Source organism: Hypanus sabinus, chromosome 1 (assembly GCF_030144855.1).
Source record: "Hypanus sabinus isolate sHypSab1 chromosome 1, sHypSab1.hap1, whole genome shotgun sequence".
NCBI lineage: Eukaryota > Metazoa > Chordata > Chondrichthyes > Myliobatiformes > Dasyatidae > Hypanus > Hypanus sabinus.
The window spans coordinates 127,922,274-127,941,394 of NC_082706.1; the positions used below are offsets into that span (position 1 = coordinate 127,922,274).

The following is a 19,121-nucleotide window of genomic DNA, read 5'->3' on the forward strand; positions in this document are numbered from 1 at the left end:
ATCCACTCCAATACTGAACTTTTCCCACAACCTATGACTAACTTTCAAGGACTCTTCATCTCATGTTCTTGATGTCTATTGCTTATCTATTTATTTTTTTGTATTTGCACAGTTTGTTGTCTTTTGCACATTATTTGTTTGTCCATCTTGGGTGTCGTCTTTCCTTGATTCTATTGTGTTTCTTTGTATTTACTATGAATGCCCAAAAGAAAAGAAATTTCAGTGTTGTATATGGTGATCCATATGTACTTTGATAATAAATTTACTTTGAACTTTGAACAAAGGCAAAATGGAGCGCTTCAACCTGGATGCAAACTGTGCCCAGACTCTTCATTACTACACATGATGTCTAAAACCCTCTCACATCCCCAAATCCAAACCCTAACCTGACCCCTAACTTCCCTCTCTGCCCCAAAACCATCCCTAAAAACCCAACAGAAACCACTAAATCTGAGCCATGACATTGATGGACATCACAGCTCAACCACTCAACTTGAGTGTGGGTGTTCAGGCTCTTGTATATTCTCCCTGATGTTAGTAATGAGAAGAGGGCAGGTCAGGGATGATGAGGATCTTTAATGATAGATGCCACCTTGTTTATTTTGCTGTCACTTTCCATCTATGTCCCTCGGTTGCTAATCCTTCCACAAATGGAAGGCGTTTCTCTCTATTACTAACTCTTTATGGTTTTAAACACCTTTATCAAAACTTCTTCAGCTCTGGAAGAATGCCATTTCCCTCCACAGTTGCTGAGTTCCAGCAACATCTTGATTTTTGTTCTTTTGTTCCAAGGGAAACCATCTCAGTTTTTCTAGTCCATCCACATCTTTAAAACCCTTAATCCCTGGAATCACCTCTACCGCATTCTTTTCAAAGCATTTACATCCTTCACAAGAGAATTGCCTAGAAATGGACTCAACTTCCTGGATGTGGCTATATCTGTGTTTTACAAAGGTTCATCCAGACATTCCTGCTCTTGCACTCTCTACCTAGAGACCAAAGTCCCATGATCTTGTTATAACCACTTTCTCAAACTATTCTGCCAATTTCTACAAACTGGATGCATGTATTTGCCTGACCCTCCCCCAATCTACCTCTTGATAGCATTGCTCTTGTACACCTTTGAACAGTTTAGTGTTCCAGACAGATCATTGTAAGATAAAATGTGATGTGCTGTGCTTTTCTTCATTAGTGCAAGCTCATAGTATTTAATCTCAGTATCAGTTTACTCAAAATTGAAAATTGGATAAAGCCAATCGATCATTGCTAAAATGCAGTTGGTAAGTTAATTGGAAAATATAAATTACTCTATTGTGTAGATGAAGGGTAGAATCTGGCTGGAGTTAATGAGAATGTGGGCAGAATAAAACATGAGAGTAAGGCATGGTAAATGAATGGTTGATAGTTAATATGTTCTCAGTGGCCATAAGAGCTGCCTCTGTACTGTATCTATTATCAAGTCATGTCAAGTCAACTTTTATTGTCATTTCGACCATAACTGCTGGTACAGTACATAGTAAAAATGAGACATTTTTCAGGACCATGGTTTACATGACACAGTACAAAAAACTAGACTGAACTACGTAATAGAAAAAAACAGCACAGAGAAAGCTACGCTAGACTACAGACCTATACAGGACTGCATAAAGTGCACAAAAACAATGCAGGCATTACAATAAATAATAAACAGGACAGTAGGGCAAGGTGTCAGTCCAGGCTTCGGGTATTGAGGAGTCTGATAGCTTGGGGGAAGAAACTGTTACATAGTCTGGTCGTGAGAACCCGAATGCTTCAGAGCCTTTTCCCAGATGGCAGGAGGGAGTCTGTTAACATACTTCTGGTTTCAAATAGATGAAATCCATCTTTGAGAACTAGTAACAAGCAATCTACTGGAGGAACTCAGTGGGCTGAGCAGCATTTGTGGGAGGAAGAAAACACTTCAGGTCGAAAACCCACATCAAGATGGATCTCCTCCAGTAGATTGTTGCTCCAGATTCCAGCATCTGCAATCTCTTGTGTCTCCTTTTGAACACTGGTGTCTTATACATAAGAGAATATTGGCCACTAGTTGTACTCAACATACACTGTTTCACTGGAATTATGGGCCTATAACCAGTGGCCAATATCCTCACAAGCATTTAACCTACTTACAAAGGTGAAGATATTATGATGCAGCACGACAGGTCACTGATAATCAAATTGACTGCAGGGACAACCAGTTGTGTTGGCTCTGGCAGGCTCTGCACTGGCACTGGTTTAATGTTGTTCCTGACAAATGCCAGCAGAGCCACAAGATATTTCTGGCATTTCCCTACTTCCATTGACAGAAAGCCTTTCGAGCATGGCAAGCATGTGCTGAATGGAGAGTCCCAGACTTGGTGATAGGGGTTTGCTGGGGCTGTGCTGCTTGCAGTCTGCTGAGGGGCTTGTCCGAGTCCAGCATCAGATTGGCAACTTCTTGCAATTCCCAGAATTTGTTCTAAACCTGAACCAAATTAGTCCTGTGCAGGAACAGTAAACCCAGTCACTTAAATGGAGAAGAATGGATGTGATGGAGAAAGGCGAGTTGTGATTATTTTACATACTGTTTTTAGTGTTTTTTAAATTGTAATTATTGTTTAGCTTTGAATAATTGCTGAACGTTCCTAAAGTTCAGGGACATTAACAAAAGATTGATATCTTTTGGCCAGGTGACAAACTTTTTTTTTGTATCCCACTGGTGGTGCTTGTACTGGTCCTGGCACAAAATGAAATTTATAAAGAGCATGCTATGGAATCCACACATTACTGTGGGCTCAGCAGGTTGGTGCATGGGGATCTCAGGCATCCCACCACTGCCAGGAATACTTGGACTGATAAATACCAGGCAAATTTCCAGATGTAATTCAGTATGGGTCTGACTGAGTTGCAAATCTGCTTATGTTCAGCCATGTTCATAAAATCTCAGTACAAATCCAGTGATAGATTTTTTTTTATATAGCTGCTGTCCGTTTTATAACAGTGCTATATAACAGCAATTCAAAAAATCTATTTTTTATGCCAGAAAACCAGTTGATAAAAAAGTAAGCAAAAGTGGACATCAGAAAAGTTCCAGAAGTTACGGTGTAAAATATTTCCCTTTGTACGTTTAACAAAATCAATGATGCTTCTATATCTCTATTCCTTATAAGTTTCTTAAAGGTGGGCCACAACATACCAAGCATTTCCCATTGCTGAAAATCATCGGCTTGGGCATGGCAAATATATTTTATTTTGTTTATTTATTTATTTGGAGATACAGTCTGGTAACAGTCCCTTTGGCCCAATCATCCTGTACCACCCTATTACACATATCTGACCAATTAACCTACTAACCCTTACCTCTTTGGATTATGGGATTATGCAGTCATGGGGAAAACATACAAACTTCTTAGAGACAGCAGCAGAGTTGAGCCTGGTTCTTTGTGCTGTAATAATGTCATGCTAACTGCTACACTACCATGGTGCCCTAAAATTCTGGACCTTTTATTAATATCAGAGAGTGGGTATCCATTATAGACTAAACAAGGACAAAGTACAAAGCCCTCACTGACACTTTAGCCATTAGTTAAATGGCAGAAGTTATTTGAAAGTCACAAAATAACTGGTTGAAAGTCACATTTGTGGCTTGGGAGAGGCTATTTGGCATCAACATGGAAACAGATGGACGTCCATTATGAAGAGCTGCTCAAAACAGTGGCTGATAGTAACCCAGGTGCCTTTCAGGGAAAAACAGGCTGACTTGATCTTGTTACTCTAAGTGCTTACATTTACATAGTATCTTTAACATGTTAAATCTGAACTGACTCAGATTCAGGTTTAATATCACTGGCATATGTCAGGCAATATGTTGTTTTGTGGCAGCAATACATTACAATACATAATAAAAATTATAAATTACAATCAGAAGTTTGTATAAAAAAAGAAAATTTCAGTTAAAGAAGTAGTGCAAAAAGAGAGGAGAAAAATACTGACGCAGTGTTCATGGGTTTATTGTCCATTCATAAATCTGATGGCAGAGGAGAATAAACTGAAACACTGAGTTGGTATCTTCAGTCTCCTGTGGACTTCTTGTATGGCTCTGGACCACTGGTCTTGTCATTCATGCATTCACACAGGTCTTGATGAAGTCAATGACAACTGTGGCGTATTCATTCAGACTCAAAAAATAAATCCCTGAATAATGTTCAGGTCACTGACTCAAAGCGTATTCCTTGACCCTCACCCTTCTTGGTCCTCACCACTGATGTTGCGGCTCTTCACAATTCTGATGCTGATTGCCAGAGCTATACACAGTAACTACCTATAGGGGCACATTGTCAATGCCGTTTATCTATCATGGTACAGCTCAGAAGCTACTCACTTATCCTTACTAACACTCTGATGCAGGGCGGAAGCTGCACTGCTCTGTCAGTGATGCTATGAAATCAAAGTACTATCTGCTTTCCCAGGTGAATGCAAAATGACCCACAGCACTGTCGGAAAAAGAGCAGGAGTGTTCTTTGCAGGATCTGGACAAATACTTAATTCAATCAGCCCCATTAGAACAGGTCGCCATGATTTCCTTGCAGTTAATGCTGAGGCATTTCCAATATTACAATTGTAATTACACTTCAAAACCTTTTGCTTAATTGCAAAGAACTTAGTTTGTTAAAGGCGCTGTATAAATGCAAGTGTTGCTTTCTTATTGAGCAGGAGCGCATATGGTAGTCATTAGTGTAATTTACTATAGATTGTTGTTATGTATCCCCGGGAAATGTATGAAATCAGGCATGCATGACATTTAACAAGTAATGCACTGTGGCATAATTTGTTTCCTGAAAGCAATTTAAACAAAATAGTTCTTAATTAGGGTAAAACTACCAGCACTTCATAATATAAATGTAGTCAATTTGCATATGTAAAGTCAACTATTGGAGTCACAAATCTGGAGATGGAAAGTGAATATAAATGATACAGGGACAATTTATTCCTCAACTCCAAAACGCTTGCAGGGTTTAAAATAATTAAAGGTGAATGGTGAATGTTTGCCTGCTGAGCTTGGAATACAAGTTCTGCCCTGATCATCAGATATTCTACTTCATGAGAGTCAATTCTCCTGGCATTCCCCTCGCTGTAATTGTCATGTCTAGTTTTCTGTAATGTAGGGTCAGTTGCAACCCATTGGTATTTCTTGTATCAATTGACCTTGTTCATGTTTAGTGCAGATGAATGCAGAGTGTTACCATTTTTGCAAGATGCAAATAAATAGGTAGTCTCAAATAAAAGAAAATCTGCAGATGCTGGAAATCCAAGCATCACACAGAAAATGCTGGAAAAGCTCAGCAGGCCAGGCAGCATCTATGGAAAAAAGTACAGTTGATGTTTCAGGCCAAAACCCTTTGGCAGGACTGGAGAAATCACTTCTCATCCTTTTTTCCCAGTCCTGCTGAAGGACCTTGGCCCGAAAACTTGGCCATACGTTTTTTCCCATAGATGCGGCCTGGCCTGCTGTGTTCCTCCTGCATTTTGTTTGTGTTGAATCGATAAGTCTCTCCTGTTTTATAACTGAATTTATAAATGTAATAAAGGCCCCAGTGACCTTTCCTTTATATTCAGAGTTTTGTGTGTACATATAGTCATACAACAAGGAAACAGAACCTTTAGCCCAATTGGGTCAGTCCATGCTGTCCAAAATGTCCTATCCAAGTTAGTTTTATTTACCAGCATTTGGCCCCTAATCTTCTCAAACTTACCAATCCACATTCTTGTCCAACTGTCTTTTGAAAGTTGTTTTTGTAGGTGACACAACCACTTTCTCTGTCAGCTGGCTCATCCCACACTTTATGTAAAATAAAATCCCATCAACTTCCTTTAAATCCTCCCCCCTCACTTTAAACCTTTGCCCTATCGTTCTTGATTCCCCAACCTTGGAAAAAGTCTTGAGTGCATTTACCCTATCGACATCCTCATGATTTTATTATCCTCCATAAAATAACCCCTCAGCCTCCTACATTCCAAGGAGTGATTTCCTGGCGTGAACAACCAAAAGTCCTGACAACATCCTGCACTCTTTCCAGTTTAATAACATTTATTTATTGAGATACAATGTGGAATAGGCTCTTCGAGACTTTTGAGGCATGCTGCCCAGCAATACCCCAATTTAAATGAGAGCTGAATCACAAGACAACTTACAATGGTCATTTAACCTGCCAACACCGCGGTACGTCTTTGGACTGTGGAAGGACACCAAAGTACCCGAAGGAAACCCTCGCAATCACAGGGAGAACATACAGACTGTTAGACTGAGAAACCTGTTTCTGTGCTGTCTTACTCTTAATTAAGTGAAGTATCCGTTATTCCTGTTTAGTCAGCTTATTAAGCTTTGCTGTTGGCTTTAAGAGCCTTTGGAAATACATTTGGAGGTGCCTCGGCCCTTTAACTGCGTGATGGCACCTTTTATCAATGTGGTATGCTGCTGCTTCCACAGTCAACAGCAGTCAATTGCATGTCCCAGTCCAAGGCTTGAACTTGCAACCTTCTCACAGGCACGACTGCCAACTACCGGTGTGGAACCGTACATTATTATCAGTATTGTATATGCAACGGGAATGATATTCCGAGCACTGTTCAGGTATCAGAGTGCTGGAAACCTTCTGAAATCCAAGTGCCAAGATAAACAGAGTAGTCTGGTTCACCACTGACCCTACATGATGTGGAATTGCTTCCAAGGAAAACAGCTTTGCAAGTCAACAATAAGCAGGAATGGCTGCCAAGGAACAGAACAAAGGAATGGAGATTACTTTAATGTCTATCTTATGCTAAAATAACAGAGGTGATGAATACTAATGAAGGAATGCAGAAAATGCATCACAAAGAGATTGAATCAATCAGTTTTTTAATATTAAAAAATCAAAGAACTTGTTAAAGATAACAGTATGAAAGTAATTTCACAAACAGCCTCGGTGGAACTGATTAACATGTTATTTTTGTAATACTTATTAAGTGCAACATTAAAGGAAAAATGCTTTCAAAACCATTCATTTCCATCAATTCTGGGCAGAAAGTAAAGCATTAATATTTCAAGAGGTAGTATGCTTCAATAGAAAGCAAGGCACCAAAGATTAAGTTTACTTCAGTGTAACCAGTTTTGGGATCAAACAGCAAAGACAAGCTGCTAATGAGTGCTCTGGAGAGACATCGAACCCGCACAAAATGGTACAATATTGTGGAAAGAGAAAGAGCTTCAGAACTTTGATTTTATGGAGTTCAACAGAATTCAAATGTTTCCATGGATAGTGCTGTGTTATGGATCACGTGGTACCTCCAGGTTCCACTTGGTGGTATCAAAGGTTAGTGCAGACCTGCTTTAATTGGGGTAGTGGGAAGTTGGATTGAAGGCTTTAGATCAAGGCAAATCTCAGCAGTGTAGAACCACAAGTAGGAGTTCTTTGAGGAGCCCATGCTTTACAGCGGTCTCAGAGACTCTACTATTGAATAATTCTGTATTTAATGCAGCAATGCAATTGATCTACTCTTTCTATAACTTTTTGGCCCTCTCACATATATATGTAATAGAGAGGGAAATATTGATGGAGAATAGATGGAACTCATAAAATGAAGGTACCATAATATTGTGCTTTTAGGTTTGCTCCATTTGGGATTTCCTCTGTAAAACTGCATTGTCCCTGAATTTATACCTACTGCAGTTGGTAACAGTATCTCCATTGCCATGGCCAAACTTAAGTGGTAAGCTTTTAGATCCTTGTTCTGACTCATAGATCCTTAATAGAATAACAAATTCAGAACAAAGGCGTGGAATAGCAACATCGTTTTTTCTTTATCAATGTGAATATTTTATTTATCAAATTTATTTAATGATTTGATGGGAAAGTTTTTGTCTTTTAAGGTGAAAAGTGATCAAGCATGGTCATAGGATAATAGAAAATTTGCAGCACTCAAGGAGGTCATTCCTTCTATGATGATGATGATAGCTGAGAGAGAACAAACCTGCCTGATTCCATTTTCCAATTGATCCTCCAACTTTCATTTTCATGTCCAAACCTCCAAATACTTCTGGAGGGATAATCTTCCCTCATCTCCCTTTTAATCCTGTGACCAACTATCCCTGGTCTATGCCCCATTTGTAATTCTTCATCCTTAAACATACGTGCAGATCTGGGGATCAATTAATAAATACTATATTTTGATATAAGTCTTTAAATACAGTTCCATTTTCATTGGAATGCAAAATTACGAGAACTAGACTGTTTAGATCATAAGTCATGGGAGCAGAATTAAGCCATTCAGTCCATCAAGTCTGCCAACCATTCAATTCAGACTGATTCTTTTCCCCCTCAGCTCCATTCTCCTGCCTTCTCCCTGTATCCTTTGATGCCCTTACTAATCAAGAAACTGTAAGCTTTTGCTTTTAATATTCTCAATAACTTGGCCTCCACTGCCATCTGTGTCAATGAATTCCACAGATTCGCCACACTCTGGCTAAAAAAAAAATCCTCATCTCGGTTCTAAAGGGATGTCCTTCTATTCTGAGGCAGTGCCCTCTGGTCCCAGACTCTCTCACTATTAGACACATCCTTTCTACATCCGATTTACCTTTCAATATAAATTAGGTTTCAGTGAGATTCCCTCCCACCCTTATTCTTCTAAATTCCAGCGAGTACAGGCCTAGAAATTTATGTATCCTACTGAATGATTTGCGGAAGGCTTGCATTTAAAAGTGCAGTGAAAAGCTAACAAAATATGGACAAACTTGTGCTGTTTTATCTGGAGTGTTGGAAACTGATAGAAGTTTATACAATGGTGAGAGCCTTTGATAGGTTAGACAGTGAAAGTATGTCTCCAAAGGTAGAAATGTTAAATTATGGAAGACATGTATAAAAGGTGAGGTGGTAGTTTAAAGATGATGTTTGGGTCAAGTTGTTTTTACACAAAGGGTGGTGGTTGGAATGGGCAGCCAGGGGTATGGTGGAAGTAGATATGATGGAGGCTTTCAGATAGACACAGGAATATGCAGGGAACAGAGTGAATGCAGAAGTTCAGCCTGAGGTTGGAATTGTGTCTGGTGCGGAAACCATGGGCCAAAGGGTCTGTTCCTGTGCTGTATATTTCTATGTTCTATATGTTTATCTTTGTCTATTGCTCGAGGAATTACATGCCGAAGTAGGGATATTATGCTTCAGTTATGTTGGCGCAGTAATGAGACCATATCTCTACTGATCTTTTTTTTAAATTTTATTTTTATTGTTTTGCCAATAACAGGATAAACAGGATAAAAGCAGACAGACAGGGTCATCATAGGTGAAGTAAAATCTGTATCATATAGTAGAAAAAATGAATAGAGAAATGGGTTATGTTGTTGTATCAAGGCTCTTTATGTCCATACTTGTCCTTCAAAGTCTCAGGGGACCTTAAGATCCATGACTTTAAAGTCCATTCTGCAGGTTCCCTCATAGGAAGAAATAAAACAAAGTTCTTCAAACCAAATAAATGTACAGTGAAGAAGTCATTTCAGGTTCAAATAAAATGTCCAATTTTCCCAGTATCTTTCAAATTTTTTAGTGGCTTGTCTCAGAGAGAAAGTCAATCATTCCATAACATAAGTTTCTTGAACTATTTCTATCCATTCCAGGACTGTAAGAGTTTGCTCAGCCATTTCCTGGTAATTAATTAATTTCTTTCTTTCTTTCTTTCTTTCTTTCTTTCTTTCTTTCTTTCTTTCTTTCTTTCTTTCTTTCTTTCTTTCTTTCTTTCTTTCTTTCTTTCTTTCTTTCTTTCTTTCTTTCTTTCTTTCTTTCTTTCTTTCTTTCTTTCTTTCTTTCTTTCTTTCTTTCTTTCTTTCTTTCTTTCTTTCTTTCTTTCTTTCTTTCTTTCTTTCTTTCTTTCTTTCTTTCTTTCTTTCTTTCTTTCTTTCTTTCTTTCTTTCTTTCTTTCTTTCTTTCTTTCTTTCTTTCTTTCTTTCTTTCTTTCTTTCTTTCTTTCTTTCTTTCTTTCTTTCTTTCTTTCTTTCTTTCTTTCTTTCTTAAGGAAGGGTGTTGATGCACTGGGAGCAGTTTAGAGAAGGTTTACCACAGACACCACTGAAATAGCAGGGTGTTTTGTAAGAAAAGGCTATATATGCAGATGTTTTGAAGAATGATAGCATACAAGGTCCTGATGGATCTGGAAAGGATGAATGTACAGAGGATGGTTCATCTTGTAGGAGAGTCTAGAACGAGCATTACAAGTTTTAGATGAGAGAGGGCTCTGGATCTTTGGAACCCTTTCTCACAAAGAGAGATGGAAGCAGAATCTTTGAATATTTTTAAGGCAAAGGTTGATCAATACGTAATACACAAGCATAAAGGTTATTGCAATTGGATAGAAATATGGAATTGCGGTTATAATTATGTCTGTTTGAATTGATTAAATGGTAGAATAGGCCTAAGGAGCCATGTATCAACTCCTGATTCCAATTATTATTTTTGAATATTCATATATTAACTTTTCCTTCTAAAATCATTCCAAGTGCAAGTTTAATCACTTCAGAGGCTGGAAATTAGCCTGTGATATTGCTGTCTTAGTTGCTATTTTAAGTTATTCAGAATATAGAATAAAAGTTCAGAATAAGTTTCTATCTGAATGTTTTACTTTCTCATATACTGATGTCTGGAAACTTTTAATCTGTGTGCAGGACCGATGCAAGAAACAGTCTATGATTTCTGGAGGATGATTTGGCAAGAAAATTCTGCTTCTATTGTCATGGTGACAAACCTGGTGGAGGTTGGAAGGGTGAGTGTGCCCAGAAGTGAAATGAATCATCTTTGAGAGACTTTTCATGGCTTCATTTTCACAGGATGGGGCAGAATGATTCCTTTCACTGATCATATATGAGTTTTGCTTCCTAAATGTTAGGCAAGTTTCAGTATCAACAAGACCTCGGTTCTAGGCCTGAGCTCTGATCATGAACGTTTGACCATGGAGTACAACTGGCATGAGTTCAAATCTCATCTTTCAAATAATTCAATACTTTTTTTAAGTTAGCTCTGTCTCAGTAATGGCGCCCAAGAAACCATCAGATTGTGTTGGGAACTCACCTACCAGGGACGATGGTGTTGTTCAGCCATTATCCAGTCTTTATCCAGTCTAGCTGATGAATGATTTTTGACTTTTAACTTTCTCCTCAATTTAAGGTAATAATTAATGCTGGTATTGCCAGTGACGTTCAGATCTTTCAAATGAATATATAAGTAACCAGTGTATAAACAAAATAGAAAATTCTGCTGTGAACTCCCTGTAGCACACTCACTCACCCTCAAAGCAATTTTTAATCATTATAAATGAACTCACCTTACCTGAGATATATATGTGCCCTCTGCAGAGGATTCAGGAGCCACAGAAAAGTTTCTGGTTCATGTGTTATAGGCTGCACCTCTTGAAAGTGGACTCTGTTCCTAACTCATGTGCTGCCAGTAAAGGCCTTTTTTTATTTTCCCAGATCTAGGCTGTTCTCTCTGTTGCTGATATCAAAGTCACATAAAAGCAGTGCTTTGACTGTTTTCCTCCAACAAACCAATCTTTACAGTAGCATATCACGTAACTGCTCACACTGGCCCTGCTTGCATTGAGACTAAAACCTCTGATGTGCCATTAACAGAGATCCATCTGCTGCCTTAGCCGACAGTCCTATTGCATTAAATTGCAAAATCACAAGTGGCAATTTTACTTAATGACTTTTCAATATGTTTAGCAGGAAAATATATTTAATTTAATGGACGGCTGAGGGTTGGCTGGCGGTTTGTTGAGACAGTGAACTGCATCTCCCAAAAAAAGCTATTGTTTTGTTATTACTTACTGGAGTTACTTTGTGCTTTTGGTCTCTGGTCTCTGAGGTGTCTAATTAAGGCTTATTGGACCCACACTGGCTGAATAATTACTCAGGTGCTTTGTGACTTTGAGAATATTTATGTGCAAATCCACAGAATAAAAGATCTCCTTTTGTAGGAAAAATATTTTGTCTTAGAGTCATACAACAAAATGAAAAAAGGCCCTTCAGTCCAACTGGTCCATGGTATTCATGCTGGTCCTATTTGACAGCCCCTGGCTCATAACCTTGAACCTTTTTATCTATTTAACCTTCTTCTCAAACCATCTTTTAAAATGTGCTATTGTACCTGCTTCAACCACTTCCTCGGGCAGCTCATTCTGCATACCTACCACCCTCTGTCTGAAAAATTTTCCCTTTAAGTGCCTATTAAATCTTTCCCCTCTCAACTCAAACTTATACCCTTTAGTTCTTGATTCCCCAACCTTGGGAAAAAGGTGCATTCTATGCTCCTCATGATTTTATCTATAAGGTCAGCACCCAAGCTCTTATGCTGCAAGGAATAAAGTCTTAGCCTGCCCATCCTCTTCCTATATCTCAGGATTTCAAGTCCTGGCAACATTCTTGTAAATCTTTTCTGCATTCTTTCCAATTTAAGAATGTCTTTCCTATAGCAGGGTGAACAAGAATGAACACAGTACTCCAGGTGCAGCCACACTAGCATCTTGTACAAATACATCATCTCCTACCAATTTTTATAAGGCCATAAGACATAGGAGTAGAATCAAGCCATTCAGCCCATCGAGTCTGATCTGCCATTGCTTTATAGTTGATCCATTTCCCTCTGAATCCCATTTTCCTCCCTTCTCTCTATAACCTTTCACACCCTGACTAATCAGAACCTATCAGCCAGTGAAGTATCTCACAGATTCACGATCCTCTGACTGAAGAAGTTCCTCCTCATCTCTGTTCTAAATGGAAATCCTCTATAATGAGGCTGTGCTCTGTGATCCTAGACTCCCAAAAGAAACATTGTCTTCACATTCACTCTATATAGGCCTTTCAACATTCGATAAGTTTCAATGAGATCCCCCTCATTTTTCTAAATTCCAGTAAGTACAGGCCCAAAGCCTCCAATCACTGTTCATATGATAACACTTTTATTCCCAGAATCTTTCTCGTGAGCCTCCTCTGAATTATCTCCTTTCCAAGAAATGGGATCCAAAACTGCTCATAATACTCCAAGTGAGACCTCACCAATACCTTATAAAGCCTCAGCATTACATCCTTGCTTTTATATTCTCATCCTCTTGAAATGAATGCTAACGTTGCAGTCACCTTCCTCACCACTGACTCAACTTGCAAATTAATCTTCAGGGAACCCTGCATGAGGACTCCCACATCCAATTGTGCCTCCGATTTTTGAATGTTCTCCTGATCGGGAAAACAGTCTTTGATTTTATTCCTTCTACCAGAATTGTGACCGTGCACTTCCCGACTCTGATTCCATCTGCCACCTCTTTGCCCATTCTCCTAATCTGTCTAAATCCTTCTGCAGCCTCTCTGCTTCCTCAGTACTACTTGTTCCTCCACCTAACTTCATATCAGCTGCAAACTTGGCAACAAAGCCATCAATTCCATCATCCAATTCATTGACATGCAATGTAAGAAGAAGCGATCCCAGCACAGACCCCTGTGAAACACCACTAGTCACTGGTAACTAATCGGAAAAGGATTATATTCACGGGTGTTTGATGCCGAGAAAGCCAAGTGCTATGGGACAAACCTAAGAGCAATATTCCCAAGTGTATAAAGCCTTGCATCGCATACATTACAAATTGTACCTTGTACCTCCCATGCTGACCCCAACCAAATCTTATTTGCCTTCTTGTCTTCAGTGATCCACACAGCCCTTTGGTTACCCAAATCTCACATTTATCATCCTGATACACCTGAAACACTCTTAAGTATTTCTGGACACCAGCTCATAAAGAAGAATGAACAGCATTGAAGGAAGTGCAGCATAGGCATGCCAGAATCTCTCCAACTCCACTACAACGGCTCATGATGCCTCTGGACTGGTGACACTATTGTTGCCAACCCAGTTTCCTACGACACCCAGATTCCACCACCGCTAATGCTGGTTCCAATGACCCCCAAACACCTTCAGACTGCAAATTGCATGGCCGCAGCTTTGTCTGCCTCTTTATTGGCTATGTAGAACAGTCCATGTTCAAAGCCTTCCCCGTTAATACTCCTCGCCTCTTCCTCCGCTGCGTTGATGACTGCATTGGTGCTGCTTCATGCACGCATACTGATCTTGTCAATTTCATGAACTTTGCCTCTTAACTTCCACTTTGCCCTTAAATTCACTTGGTCCATTACTGATACCTTCCTCCCTTTCTCAGTCTGTCTGTCTCCAACTCTGGAGACAAGCTGTCAGTCAAATTCTTTTATAAACCTCCCGATTTCCATGGTTACCTTGACTATACCTCTTCTCAACCTGTCTCCAGTGAAAATGCTATTCACTTTTTTTAGTTCCTTTACCTCCACTGCATCTATTTCCAGGATATGACTTTCCAGTCTGGAACATCAGAGATGTCCTCCATCTTCAAAGAACAAGGCTTCTCTTCCTCCACTAGTGATGCTGCCCTCACCCATGTCTCTTCCACTTCTCTAACTTCTGTGCTCACCCCATCTTCCCACCACCTTAGCAGTGATAGAGATCCTCTTGCCCTAACCTACCACCCCATGAGCTTCCGCAACGTCTTCCAATCCCCGCACCCCACTTTCTGCAGAGCTTGCTCCCTCCCCGATTCCTTTATCCATTTGTCCTTCCCCACTAATCTCCTGCCCGGCACTTATCCCTGCAAACAGCTTAGGTGCTACACCTGACCATTCACCTCCTTTCACACCTCCATTCTGGGCCCCCAACAGTCCTTCCAGGGAATCTACTGGGGTCGTCTATGATGCTCCCAATTTGGCCTTCTGTACATATATGAGAGCCGTCTTAAATTAGGGGACCACTTCGTCGATCACCTTGGCTCCATCTGCCTAAAGCGGGATTTCCCAGTGGCCAACATTTTAATTCCCATTCCCATTCCCATTCTGACATGTCAGTCCAAGATCTCCTCTTGTGCCAAGAAGAGGTCATCCTCAGGGTGAAGGAGCAACACCTTATATTCTGTATGGGTGGCCTCCAACCTGACAGCATGAATATCCATTTCTTCTTCTGGTAAAAAGAACTCCCTCCCAGTCCCCTCTGGCCTTACATCTCCTCTCACTTTCCCTTCGGTCCTCTCCTCCTTCTCTTTCCCCTATGATCCACTCTCTTCTCCTATCTGGTTCCTTCTTCTCTAGCCCTTAACTTTTCCCACCTAGAAAGCATCACTGATCACCTTCTGGCTAGCATCCTTTCCTTCCCCCACCTTTTTATTCTGGCATCTTCCCCACCCTCCTCCTTTTCAGTCCTGAAGAAGGGTCTTGGCCAAAATGTTGACTATTTATTCATTTCCATCAATGCTGCCTGACCTGCTGAGATCCTCCAGCATTTTGTATGTGATACCAGAATTACATCTGGGTTGACTAATGAAGATAAATTACACCAATTAGGATTGTATTCTTTAGAATTTAGAAGGTGTGGTGAAGCACTCATGTCATTATGTGGAATAATGGGGACAAATATAGAGAAACTTTTTCTGCCGTTTGGAGAAATCAGGACAACAATGTGAGCCACATCCAGGTCTATCAGGACTGAAGTTTGCAAGCTGTTCTATATGCAGCAGGTTGTAAAAATTTATTTTCCTATTCTGCAAACAGCAATTGATGTGAACTCAGTTGTTAACCTTAGTTAAGATTAATCAAACTATATTAAGGATTCTGGAGAAAGGGCAGTTGTATGGGGCTGGTTCTTATTAAATGGCAGACAGGTTCGAGGGATTTGTCACCGTCTTTCTGATTATTGAAGTTAAGTTCTTACTCTGTCTCTCCTTATCTCTTTAACCTCTTGAAATCTAGTCGCTCTCTTCCATCCTGGGCCACTTGTCCTGACCAGGCACCTGCCTCATGAAACTGAAGTGATTTTGGAAGCAAGTAGGGAAGTTTTAGGAAGCAAAAGACCAATCAGAATGTGAGCACACTAGCATTATCAGAAAACTCGAGGCTTTCATTTCAGTGGCACTAGAGTGGCAATTTAAAGAGAGTGTTTGGCTGTCCCTGCAATGGAGTCTGTCTGTCAACTCACAAAAATGGAAACAGCATTCAAAATATGAGAAGTCTCTAATTTTGTTATTTCTGGAAGCATCTCATCAGTTGAGAAAGATTAATCCAGCATAGAGGAATGAAATTCCATACAACTCAACAGATTTAAAGCCACAGGGAAGCCATTAGTATTTTATTTTCATTGACAAAGTAAACAGAGGCCAAACATTTTCCAGCTGAGAAATTAGCTGTGCTGTGTGATGAACTCAGTGCTGTAGGCTCAAACATTACTTTTAGTGTAAAACTGCATCTTACACAGTGACAGTTTTCACAGAAACCTTTCAAAACTGCTCAAATGATTTAATATACTTGAAGCCTGTCATGATATCAAGCTCTTCCCTGCCACCTCCAACTCCATGCCCATTTCTTTGGCAAGGATTTCCAGTTTAAAAATTTAATTCCAAGTTTCCTCAGATATTGATGTCTGTAAATCTTGATCCCAGAGATTCTTAATTTTGTCTAAAGGAACATTCTTTCATCTCCAGTAACATACCATAAATATTAGATATTGAACCATTATGAAAAGGTGTCCGACTAAAAATTACGTCTAGTAACTTCTTTTAGGAAATGTGCATAATTGAGATCTTAAAAAGTCTCTAATTTGTAAATATCTAAAAAAGTGAGTTTTGGGTAAGCTATAGTTAGCTGACAATTGCTCAAATGAAAAAAGGTTTCCTCCAACAAACAGATCCCAAAAACATTTAATACTCAACCTGTCCCATTCTTTAAAAACTAAATCAGTCATGGAGAGTTTTAAAAAAATAGAATACATGGGACTTGAAAGGGAAAATCTCAATAAACCAAAGTGTTTTCTAAATTGTATCTAGACCCTCAGAGTATGTTTAACTATTAAATTATCAGTCAGTTTACTTACAGATAGAGGAAGTGGGGATCCAAGAAGAGAAATAATAGAAAATTTATTATCAGAGTTAGCTTTTAAAGAAACCCATACCAGACAATCTACACAATTAATATAATATAGCCAAAACGTAAGATATCGTATATTAACTGCCCAGTAATAAAACCTAAAATTAGGTAAGGCTAAACCTCCAGACTTTTTAGATTTTTGAAGGTGAACTTTATTTAAACAAGGATGTTTATTTTTCCATATATAAGAGAATAAAATGGAATCAAGAGAGTCAAAATAGGATTTAGGAATAAAAATGGGTAAAGCCTGAAAAAGACATATACATTTAGGTAGAATATTCATTTTAATAGAATTAATTTGTTCGATCAACGAAATTGAAAGAGGTGACCAATTTAATGATATCCATTTTACATGATTCAATAAAGGAAGAACGTTTTCTTTAAACAGGTGTTTGTAATTCTTAGTGACTTTTACACACGAATAAGTAAATTGATTCCTTAAAAGGGAGATTAGTATTAATTGATACCAAATTATTTAAAGGAAATAATTCACTCTTATGTAGGTTCAATTTATATCCTGAAAACTGGCTAAAACGGGAGAGTAAAGAAAGTACACAAGGTAACGAGGTCTCAACATTAGAGATAAACAGCAATATATCATCAGCGTAATGCAAGATTTTGTGAGTGATACCTCCAACTCCATGCCCATTTCCTTGGCAAGGATTTCCAATGCCATCCCACTGATGACCCCTCTTCACGTCTCTGACAATTTAATTTATCTTTTACCTTTTACTTTTGATCTTTTAATCTTCAAATACCTTTGCAACATCAATCACCTCAATTGTCCACATCCTTCCCAGCCACCATACTCCATGAAGAAGGTGTTAAAGTCTTCTGCTTCTTTCTGAAGCAAAGATCCGGTGATCCCTTCCATCAATGTTCTCCTACCCTGCCCAAACCTATTCTTACCCTGAACAACGTATCTGTTGAATACTCCCACTTCCTACAAATCAAAGATATAGCAATTGGCTCTCCTAGCTGCACCTGTATTTTCTTTGGCTACATGGAACAGTGATTGTTTCGGTCTTTCTGTGGTGCCACTCCCCAACTTTTCTCTGTGACGTCAATGACTATATTAGCACTATTTCCAAGGCATCAATTTTATCAGCTTTGCAACTAACTTCTATCCCACTCTCAAATTCATTTTTGTTTCTTCTCTCTCTTTCCTGAATCTCAAGAGACTAGCTATCCACGGATGTTTACTATAAACTTACTGACCGCTACATCTACCTGGACCATATCTCTTCCTACCCTGTCTCTTGAAAGGGTGCAATCCTTTCTGTCAGTTTCTCCCGGTCCACTGCATCTGTTCATAAAATGAGATCTTTCATTCCAGGATATCTGAAATATTATTTTACAGGAAACATGGCTTCAGTACAACTGTGGTTGATGGAGCCCCTCTCTCACATTTCCTTTATTTCTCAAACATTTGCTCTCACTCCACTTCCCTACAGATAGAACAGAGAAAGAAGTTCCCAGCAATGTATTCCATTCAAGTCCAATTCTTTTTCTCTGCATCTGAATATTTAAATCTCTGACCTCTTTGTGATTTTTGTAAACATGACCATTTTCACTCTACGCAGATGCTGCCTGATCTGCAGAGTATTTTTACTAGGTTCTGATGGAAAGTAATCTTTACAAAGCTAAAAGATAAAATGAAGAGGAATTCATTTACACAGAAAAATATAAGATTCATGAGTAGAATGTTGAAGCCAAAATCACCAAAGGTCTTTGAATGAGATATTGCAATATGAAAGGGAGATAGGAAGAGCAGAATAGATAAAAATAATTGAAATGAGAAGTAGTCTTGTCTGGATGATAACCAATGTTCTTGCCTATGTTATTCTAAAAAGTTTTTGAAAATAAATTTCCCTTTTTCATAGTAGTAACATTCATAACAGACCTTTTTTAAAAGGTTTATTCATTCCAGTCAAGACCAGTATTTTCTGTTTTTATTTGTTTATTCTGTTTCAGCTAGGTATCCCCTGTTGGTGAATTTAAGATTTCCCCTGATTTGTGAAGGGAAGATCTTGCCTGGTGAATCTGCCAGAATTCTTTGATGAGTTAACAAGCAGGTTAGATGAAAGAGAGTTGATCATGTTATATGCCAGTA

At 39.0% G+C, this 19,121-nt stretch overlaps 1 protein-coding gene and 1 long non-coding RNA gene across 11 annotated transcripts in view; one reads left to right on the forward strand and one right to left on the reverse strand.

Moving 5' to 3' along the window:
• LOC132397392 (uncharacterized) overlaps positions 1 to 11,158 on the reverse strand; it is a 31,844-nt gene extending 20,686 nt beyond the window's left edge. Inside the window, exon 1 of the long non-coding RNA XR_009513361.1 lies at positions 11,094 to 11,158. This is a non-coding gene — a long non-coding RNA (uncharacterized LOC132397392). The remainder of the gene's footprint in view (positions 1 to 11,093) is intronic.
• The window catches only part of LOC132397357 (receptor-type tyrosine-protein phosphatase mu-like), a 981,490-nt gene that overhangs the window by 910,439 nt on the left and 51,930 nt on the right, over positions 1 to 19,121 (forward strand). For all 10 annotated transcript variants that reach the window (XM_059976027.1, XM_059976037.1, XM_059976052.1 and 7 more), the window contains one exon: positions 10,691 to 10,788. In XM_059976027.1, the coding sequence (XP_059832010.1) occupies positions 10,691 to 10,788 (98 nt within the window). The remainder of the gene's footprint in view (positions 1 to 10,690; positions 10,789 to 19,121) is intronic.